The 9,534-nt window shown below is 57.6% G+C and overlaps 2 protein-coding genes across 2 annotated transcripts; one reads left to right on the top strand and one right to left on the bottom strand.

The window, feature by feature from the left end:
* On the bottom strand, window positions 1-6,291 carry RHO25_011252 (uncharacterized protein; the record flags this gene model as incomplete). The annotated part of the gene is made up of 1 exon (XM_023601893.2): window positions 1-6,291. The coding sequence occupies one exon, from the start codon at window positions 6,289-6,291 to the stop codon at window positions 1-3; it is 6,291 nt and encodes a 2,096-aa protein (XP_023450620.1).
* A 1,420-nt stretch (window positions 6,292-7,711) lies between these two features.
* On the top strand, window positions 7,712-8,943 carry DYS1 (Deoxyhypusine synthase; the record flags this gene model as incomplete). The annotated part of the gene is made up of 3 exons (XM_023601894.2): window positions 7,712-7,939; window positions 8,024-8,803; window positions 8,860-8,943. The coding sequence occupies 3 exons, from the start codon at window positions 7,712-7,714 to the stop codon at window positions 8,941-8,943; spliced, it is 1,092 nt and encodes a 363-aa protein (XP_023450619.1).
* Between the last annotated feature and the right edge of the window lie 591 nt (window positions 8,944-9,534).

Here is a 9,534-nt window from a genome sequence, read left to right as displayed (position 1 = left end):
CTATCGTCTACCTGGCGGAGGTCCCGGTGGCGGAAATCCATATGCGCCACCGTTTTGCGGCGTCTGTCTTCTAAACAACGGCTGCCGTTCGTCGACCAGCGGTGGAGGTCGTTGTCCGTATCGATCCACAGGAGGTCCTGGTGGAGGAGCATCTCGTTCTCGACCAAAAGGCGGAGGAGGACCCTGGTCGCCGACTCGCCTGCGTTCATGCTCGAGCTGTTCTCGGTGCCGTTCTTGCATGGCAACTTCTGCGTCCCGCGCTGCCATGTCACGAAGGCTCATGCCGCCTAGAGATTGCCGCCCGCTGCTAAAAGGGTTGCCTCCGAAACCTTGCATGTGCTGGTGATGCATCGGTTGTCTCTGCGAATATGCTTCCCGTTGTCGAAGTTCGTGTTGCTCTGCCTCGGCCTGCCGATGGTACGCCTCACGCTCGCGCTCTCGCTGTATGGCATTGGCTCTTTCTTGATCCGCGACAACACGAGATTGGTATACTACCCGTTCCTCCTCCCGTCGTGCTTCTTCGCGCGCAAGGTAGCTTTGACCTCCGTGAAAGCGCTCCAATATGGAGCCGCCTTGGGAAATCGAGTTGTTGTGAGAATGGTGAGCACGATTCGTGGACTGTGGCGGAGCTTGAGAGAATGGCGGGATTGAATCTGGTCGACCGTACTGAAGCGAGCTCAGTGGAGCTGGCGTGACTGTAGACCCACCGACGTGCACTGATCGTGCAGATTCCCTCGGGGCGCCAGTCTGCGTCAACGAAGGTGTCCTTGAATGACCAAGCATGCTTGGTGGCGGTGAAGGATTCGCCCGAGCAGGTGGATTGAGACCCGAGAACATTGTACGGTGATTCGAAAAGGGATAGCCGGATCGCGAATCCCTGAGATCACGATCCAACGGCGCAGGCGCCGGTGGGCTTGGTTGAGAAGCATGAGACATCCGGGGCTGCCACTCGTGCTTCGGAGCTTGCTGCAATGTTGACGTCGTTCCATTCGATGGTTCTTGCTTAAGAGTAGCAGGAGATGGACCAGGCGTGGAAACAGACTGTCCGAAAGGTCCGCGTTGGAACTGAGAATGCGGTGCATTTGGCTGCCCAAAAGTCTCTCTCCTCGTTGGCGGCATGTTCGTCATGGGCTGTGGAGTAGGTGCTGAGCTGTACGGTGGAGCCGGCGAAGCGACGCGAGTTGTCGATGCAGAAGGTAGGCTATCCCTCTTCACAGCTGGTTTGGTCTCTTCTGGTTCGGAGTTGAGGATCGACATCAGGTTTGACTTCTTAGGCGGCTCAGGTGCGGGAGTAGGCACATTTGAGGGCATCGGAGGTTGCTGGAACGGTGTGCCTGTGGATCCGGATCCAGGACGCGGCGTTTCGTGCTTTGTAGGGGAAGGATTGTATGGCCCTCGCCCTAATGCAGACATTGCAGACATCCCGAATTGCGGACCAGAACCTGCTGATGGATTGGGATTGACGAGAGCTGGTCGAGAAGACAACCCAGGAAACCCGCTACGTGCAGGTGTGCCGACGCGCTCCTCAAAATCTCGCCTGCGCTCTTGCGCCGGCATGGCGGTGGAGCTCTGTGGAAGATTCATGTTCACTGGGGAGCCATGTGTGTGTGGTATGCTTTGTTGCGGACGTTGCTGCTGATGTTCCATGCGCGCTTCGTGCTCGTTGTGTGCCTGCATACGCAAGGCCCGACTTTGTTCAGCATGGAGATTCTGCTCCATAGACTGCAGGAATTCAGGCGGTGGCGCGTTGGACAGTGTGCGTGTGAGCTGTGGAGGAGGTGGTTGGCTGCGTGGTGGCGGTGGTCCACCTTCTTGGCCAACTCGAAACATCGAAGTTGGCTGCATGTTCGGTCGAGGTTCGGCTCGAGTCTCTGCCAGCAGACCAAACCGAGGACCCAAGGGATGCTGGAGTCCACCACGATTCATCGGCATATTGGGTGGCATTGTCGATGCTGGAGTGGCGACCGGAAGCATAGGGCTGGGCACCACGCGCTGTGCTTGGATGGGAGTTCCGTGCGCAGAGCCTGTGTAACGTGGTTTGGTCTGGAGCTGCGGTGGCGACGCTTGGTGTGCAATTGGCGGCCTCGGTCCTCCTGGAGGCTCCTCCACATCCATTGCATCTGTCTGCGGGGCAAGTGCACGCGGGGTGCTCGTTTGTGGGTTGTCGTACTTCCTTTTGGTGATGGGGGTCGGTGTCGGCGGAGGACCCATATCCTCTCCTCGGGCTCTACGTTGGTCTGCATGTTCCGCCTGCTCAGCAAGATCGGCGCGTCCGCCATCGACTTGACGCTGGAAGTGGTTCTTGATCATTGTTTGAGTCTTCGTCCCCATGTGATTTGCGATAGCGGCGAAGTCGGTTCCAAAGTGGGCAATGTACTTGGCGAAATCAGTCTGCTCTGGGACTGACCAGTAACTGGACGCGCTCTGTTTCGCAGGCTGAACAGGGAGCCGGCCAGATTCAACATCTTCCATCAGCATATGCGGGTGCATGGGTTCCTGCGCAAACATAGGGAGCGTTTCGTGCTGCATCATGGTGCGCGGAGCGCCCTGAAAGTTAGCTAGCAAGCCAGCCTCCTCGAGGCTTGGCCCATTGAGTCTTGCAAACTCATCCTTTGGCTGCGGAGGTGGTGGTTTGTGAGGTGACATGCCTGGGGCTGCCGCTGCCAATGGCGCGAGTTGAGTTTTGCCCTTTCTGCCAGGTTTGCCCTCTCCAGTGCGCCGTTGCTTCTTGGCGGGCTTTTCTTCTCCGTTGGCATCCTTGTTTGAACCAGTCCCGGGCTTTTTGGCAGGCGATGGACCGACAAGAGTGCCCTTGGCTTCGATCTCGCGTTCACCAAAAGTGGTGGGTGCTGCCGCGCGTTTTGGTCTCCCAGTAGTGGTGTCGGTAGTCTGAGCTACATCTTCGCCGCGATTCAAATCAGCCATGAGCGCAGAGCCACGAGATGGCCGGGAGGCTTTACCACCCCTGCCTCTGCGACCGCCCTTGAACTTCTTCGTCCTATTGTCTCTGAATCGTCCGTCCCACTTGTTGGCATAGTAATGATGGATGCAGTCTTTATAGGTTCGACCTTCGAGGAGTGAAGCAATCTCGCCCCATTTCTTGGGAGTGTCCTTGAAGGCTGCGATGAACACCTCTTGTTCGTGCTCAGTGAACGTGTCCGGAGGTGGCTCGTAGGAGAAGACACGCAAGAGTTTGGCAGGATCACGAAGCCTGTTGGTGTTGACCAGGGCATCCCGATCTAGAATCTCTTGAGTCTCTTGATCTGGAAGCCTCGCTTCTTTCTCCATGTCGGCCTGGACCTTCTTTGCTTCTCGATCCTGTCTTTCTTGCTCGATTCGAGCAGTCTCTTCAGATTCTCGAATAACTCGCTCAATCTCGTACTCGCTGCTATTCTTGTGTAAGCGGCGTCCTTCGAGAATCGGATTGATCAATGGCATTAGAGGAGCCTCAGGCACTGGTCCAGGCTCAGTCGATAGCTGTCGTTCAAGCTTCTCTTGCTGTTCCTTGATCCTGTCTAACTCTTCACATTGCTCTCGCCACTGCAGGTAGACATCGGCGAAATCGTCCTCTGCATCTTGCTCAATGTCCCTTTCAATCTGGAAATCCTCGTGAAGAACGGCCGCCACCTCGGCTTCTTCGTCCTCAATCTCTTGCACGGTCTCCTGGAACATATCACAGTCTTGCAAGGGCAGAACTTCCTCGGACTTGATCAGATATGGTAGAGACACGGGCTCAGGACTTCGCCGGCGGGGCAAATGGGCCACGTCCGCTTCATCTTCCGCATCCCGGATGGCCACATCGAGATCTTGTCCTGCACGCGGTGTTGTAACTTCTGGTCCCTCGTCACTGCCGGAGGAGAGTGTAGCGCCAGGCACATCGCCCCTCGCATCGTCCTCCTCTACGTCCATCGGATCCCCGCGTTGCTCGTTAAGTCGTGCAAGATCACGTGCAGAGAGTCGTGCCAATCTAGCAATTGACTCCAGTGGCGACGTCGCACGGAATTGGGGAGCGCAGAGGTCGTGAAGCTTTGCGCGCAACTCACGCTCCCTTCTGGCATGCTTAGCCTCAAGGAGAGTTGCGTCTTCATCCTCGTCAAGCTCATCATCTTCTTCGTCGCTGCTGTCAATGATGTTCTCTTCAGAACGAGGAAGTGTTCCACCAAAGAACGAAGCACGCGTGGTGGCTTGGCTGTGGCTTAGTGAAGATTTGCGCTTAGTAGGCTCACGGTCGATATCCATTCGATCTTCCGTCTTGACGGCAAAGTTGTCATGCTCTGATGCCGCTTTTGTTTGCCCCTCTTGGGACTCGTGTCTCGCATCTGCGGGGACCTGCCCATCCCCATTCAAAGCTTGTTCCTGCCTCTCCTTCTCATCTCCATTGAAATCACGTTTAGCTGGCACAGCGGGATACGGAGACGGACCTGCTGGAGGAGGACGACGCCATTGATTCCACTGAAGTTGGCTTCTCGGACCAGATGGCGCGAATGGAGGCCTTTCTGGCGGGCGTGGGACTGCAGTGGCGGGGGCTGGGGCCATGCGTGGCATGGAAGGCGGACCTGCCCGAGCGGCTTTGGGAGCGGTCGGAACAGTTGACGTGGCCACTTTGGGTGACACGCTGAACGATTGCCTGCGTGGACCGGAGGGTGCGGTTGGTGGCGGTGTGCCAGAACGAGCAGATGCCGTGGATTGGAAAGCCCCTATATCAGACCGGGGCGAAGTGAATGGTGGTCGTGGAGATACCGAAGTTGGTGCTACAGGAGGACGTACTGCCTTTGGCCCTGTTGGTGCAGAGATGTCAAAGCGTGGAGCTTGTGGTGGGTTGGGAGATATAGGCTGTGCCAAATTTGGTAGTGCATGCCTAGTTGCACCTGGTGAGGGAGGCATTGAAGAAGGAGGATGAGTCTGGTGCGGTTCAGTCCGGTTCGAACCAGGCATGTTGTCCAGCGACCTGACGCCATGCAACCTATTGCTCGGAGGTATGACGGCATCGAGCTCGAGTGCACGAGGAGCCCGGGGCGCTGTAGGGGGCGGACTGGCATGATGAGCCTTGGGTGCGAGGGGAGCAGCTTTGGGCGCGGTAGGTGCATTGCTCGGAGGAGCTGGCCGGTCGTCTACGGGCTGCTGTGTGACTTCGGGAGTGTGCGCGTAGTCCTGTCCTGCAGGTCGCGACTCTGCCGATGGCTTGGATGATTGAGGCGGCTGGTTGCTTGCAGAGGTAGGTGCAATAGAGAAGCTAAAGGCTGGCACCGGGGGCGCTTGAGTCGGTGGGCTTGACCCTCGAGAGCCATACCTTTGCGCTGCAGCGTCAGCACGTCCATTAAGATATGCGGGCTCCGGAGGTAGATCTCGCCGCTGCGTAGCAGTCGTAGGAGGAGCTGCCGATGGACGCCTTAAGCCGGTGTCACCTCCAGAGCTCTCAATAATGGCTAATCGCTCGGGATTGATCGGCGGTGCGGCAGTTGCTGAATAGGTAGCGTTGATACTCGGCGTGTTGTCGCTAGGAGGCCGACTGTCCAGCCGAGCGGGCGGAAGCTCTCGTCTTGAACGTTCGAGATCTATTCGATCTCGTTCTCTTTCTCTGTCCACCCAATCTGGCCGCCTTTCGTCCTCTCTACGCTCAAATCGTCGCTCATCTCTCCGCTCTGCATCCCTACCATCTCGAGACAAGTCACGACCGAAACGCGGAGGTGGACTGCGTTCTCTCCGCGCTGGAAACAAATCTCCTCCACGATCGTCCAGAGCTCGCCGTCCCCCTCGTGTCGCGCCTCGGAAGTCGAAATCGCCTCGTCCGCGGCCACGGAACCCGGATCCGCCTCGGTAAGAAGACCCTGCGAAGGGAACGCTGTCAGAATAATTAGAACCGGCTGACGGAGGCCCGTCTCGCGACACTCTTCGTGCACTGCGAATGTCGATATCTCGTGGAGGCAATTCTCTTTGTTCGGGGAATTTTCTTGGCGGCGAGCGCTCGCGTGGCGGGGGCGAGCGATCCCGCCGATCAGGATAGTCGCGCTCGCGGAACGGTCTGGCACCGCTCCCTAGAGGCGGCGCATCTCGCAGTGAAGGGCGGGAGGCATTTGCAGAGGTCTGCACAGCAGGCGGTGGTCCTCGCGAAGGGCCATCGAATTGTGACCTGGGTCCGCGCGGCGCGTCGGAACCATTTCGCAATGGATTGACGCCTGCATGTCGGGCATCGAACACGTTAGCACTGGAGCCTCTTCGGTCGCCAAAGCGCGGTGGTGAGCGTGATCGATCTGCTGGGCCTCTGTAATTCGAGCCTCCTCTGTAAGACATCCAGAAGGAATTGTACGTAGCCCAGCTGCGTGGCTGAACTTGGATCTTGGCGCGACTACCCGTGGCTCATGGGCGGCGAAAACAGTGGGTCAGCGGAGGTCAAAGTTGACTCCAGCTATTCGCACTGCCTTTGAAGCTGATGACAGCGCTGCATAAACGCGTCGCGCCAATGGGTGTTCCTCGTGGTGCCGTCGATGTGTGTGTGAGGCGTTTGGGATGCAGCTCAATCTAGAAGTGCAGGTGCAAGCGCTCGGGCGAGTCAAGCCACAAAAGCGGGTAGCGTAGCGGATCGCTGGCCCCGGCTCGAACTCTTCTGCAGGCGTGTGCCCAGGTGGAGAAAAACGGCCAGCTGATGCGAAGGCGACGAAGAGGCAGGCCGGTGACTGCAACGGCCAGCGGAGTCCGCTGGGCACCGCAAATGAGGTGAATGTGCGCTGGCACGAGCGTGCACGAGATGGACGCGTCCCGTGGGCTTTTGGCGCCGAAAGAGGCCGTTTTGCTCCTGTCAAACAGGCGGCGGTCTCCCAAGACTCGCGGTCCAAGATCTGGCTGGCGGGTGCCAAACAAATCACGAAACTCCGGCGAGGTGCTGAATGCAGTGCCCTCGACGTTCTGAGCACCGGCTTGGCGCGTCCCGAGTCCAATGGAGCAGTAATGCGAAAGTGATGCGTCGTTGTCCTTGGGCAGGTTGATGATACTCTGGAGAGACCAGCACAAGCCTCTTTGCGGATCGCGGCTAGAGCTTACCGAGAAAGGGTCGCGACTTCTTTGCCGAGTGTTTCAAATCGGGGTGCATCACCAACAGTCTGCACAGATGGGTGTTGCAGGGCACAGGGACGGCATGTTGCGGGCGTGATGCACTGTGCTACACTCCTGATTATCGTGACATCTCGTGGTCGTTGGACACGAAACAAAGCGAGCGAGCGCGCCAGAAGCCCCCGACCGACGCTGCGCAGCTGTCCTGCAGCAGGAGTGGCTCCCGACCAGTCCACTGCTGGCTGCCCGAAGCCTGGCGCATCGCTGGCCTGCAAGGATGGCAACTCTAAAAAGCCTGTGCAATGTCGTAATCAAGCATCTGTCCCCTGGCACACCACGAGTCCCATTTCGCGTCTGGGACGCCGACTAGCGCTGTCTTGGACTGCGTGTGTGGTGTGCACGAGAATTGCTGCCGCCGCGGTGTCGAACATTTCTCCGTGGCAGCGCTGAGGGTCGCGGGATAGAGTGCGGCGATCGAACGGCTGCAGACACGCAAGGGCGCTGTCTCTGTTTTGCAACGACACGTGCCCTCAGCCCGGTACCTCGATGTCTGGGCCGATTCGACGTACGTGGGACGCACGAGTGGGGCGAGCTAGTATTAGGCTTTTTGACAGCAATCTCGAAATAAATTCCAGTCTGCACGACCACAACAAGAACAACTCTCATGGCTTCCCACAGCCAGCCCGAACAGCACGATGCTCCTGCGGGCGCTGCCAATGCAGTGCTCAAGCCGTCGGACCCCGTGCCGGCAGGCGCGGTGCCCGTCAAAGGGCTAGATTTTGATGCATTTGCGGATCGCAATGTCACAGTCGCCGAGCTGGTGGAAAATCTGGCCAATGTGGGGTTCCAAGCGACGTCGATAGGACAGGCCGTCGATATAGTCAATGGCATGGTATGTAGACCGCTACACTCCTCTTGACGTGCTTGCCGCTCTTTCTCCTCCTTCCTGTCCTCACCGTATTAACCCCTGTTGCAGCGGACCTGGCGCGATGCAGAGACCGGAGAAAAAACTACCATCTTCCTGGGATACACCTCGAACTTAATCTCATCGGGCCTGCGCGAGACGCTCAGATGGCTCGTACAACACAAGCACGTCTCCGCCATCGTAACGACGGCCGGTGGCGTTGAGGAAGACTTCATCAAATGTCTTGGGAACACTTATCTCGGGTCATTCGAGCAGCCTGGAGCGGCACTGCGTGCCAAAGGCATGAACCGCATCGGTAACCTGCTTGTTCCAAATGACAACTATTGCCATTTTGAGGACTGGGTCATGCCAATTCTCAATAAAATGCTCGAGGAGCAGGAAGAATCGAGGACTTCAGAACAACCATTGAGCTGGACACCCAGCAAAGTCATTGCTCGCCTCGGAAAGGAGATCAACGACGAAAGCTCCGTGTACTACTGGGCGTGGAAGAACGACATTCCAGTATTTTGCCCGGCACTCACAGATGGAAGCCTTGGTGACATGCTTTACTTTCACACCTTCAAGTCATCGCCGCAGCAGCTCCGGATCGACATTGTGGAAGATATTCGGAAAATCAACACTCTCGCGGTACGCGCGAAGCGGACCGGCATGATCATTCTTGGCGGAGGCGTTGTGAAGCACCACATTGCGAATGCGAATCTGATGCGCAACGGCGCGGAAAGCGCAGTTTACATCAACACCGGCCAGGAGTTTGATGGTTCAGATGCCGGAGCTAGGCCCGACGAGGCCATCAGCTGGGGCAAGATCAAAGCCGATGCAGCGAGTGTCAAGGTAGTCGATCTCGCCTGACTCGTGCGGAATACTGAGACGTGCTAACATGATTGCAGGTGTATGCTGAAGCTACCATCGCCTTCCCTCTCATCGTCGCCGCAACCTTTGCCAAAGTCGAGAAGAACGGCAGCGCGCCATGAAAATCAACCAGTGAGGGATCTTGAGTGGCAGCGCCGAATCGCGCTTGTGCAAGGCACCTTTTTGACACTCCAGGCCGACGTGCATAAGCGCGACTGCGCGATTGACGTGGTCAAGTCGCGGACATGGGGCCGCCCGTGGGAGTCATCGCATCCACGTCGCATGACGCGGCTGCATTACATTCTAGGTATGTATGAACGTACGCGGTGCCCGGTGCAGGAGGCTGTCGGTATTGTGTCACTGCCGACTGTCTTGTTTGCCAGCACTCGAAGCATCGTCAGTAAAACAGGCTGCAAAGTGCTAAATGAGATAAGGTTTCGCCGCCCCACTGCACTAGCGCCTCGGACCCTTCATGCAGCTGCTCTAGCGACTTGATAGCACTTCTGCCTATACAGCATCTGCAACGTGAAGGCTGACGACAAGGCTGTGGAAGTGACAGGCAGAAGCAGCGACCGCCATACCACTCGCTAGAAGGAATCGGCTTCAGGCACAGCTCCGCGCGACGAGGCCTTGTGCAAGAGCGGGTACCCACTGCCGACGGACAGCTCGCATGTGACAATCGCGAGAGCTGCGGCCACAATAGAGACAGCCGC

Source organism: Cercospora beticola, chromosome 7 (genome assembly GCF_033473495.1).
Source record: "Cercospora beticola chromosome 7, complete sequence".
Classification (NCBI taxonomy): Eukaryota; Fungi; Ascomycota; class Dothideomycetes; order Mycosphaerellales; family Mycosphaerellaceae; genus Cercospora; species Cercospora beticola.
This window is presented reverse-complemented; position numbering and strand designations above follow the sequence as displayed.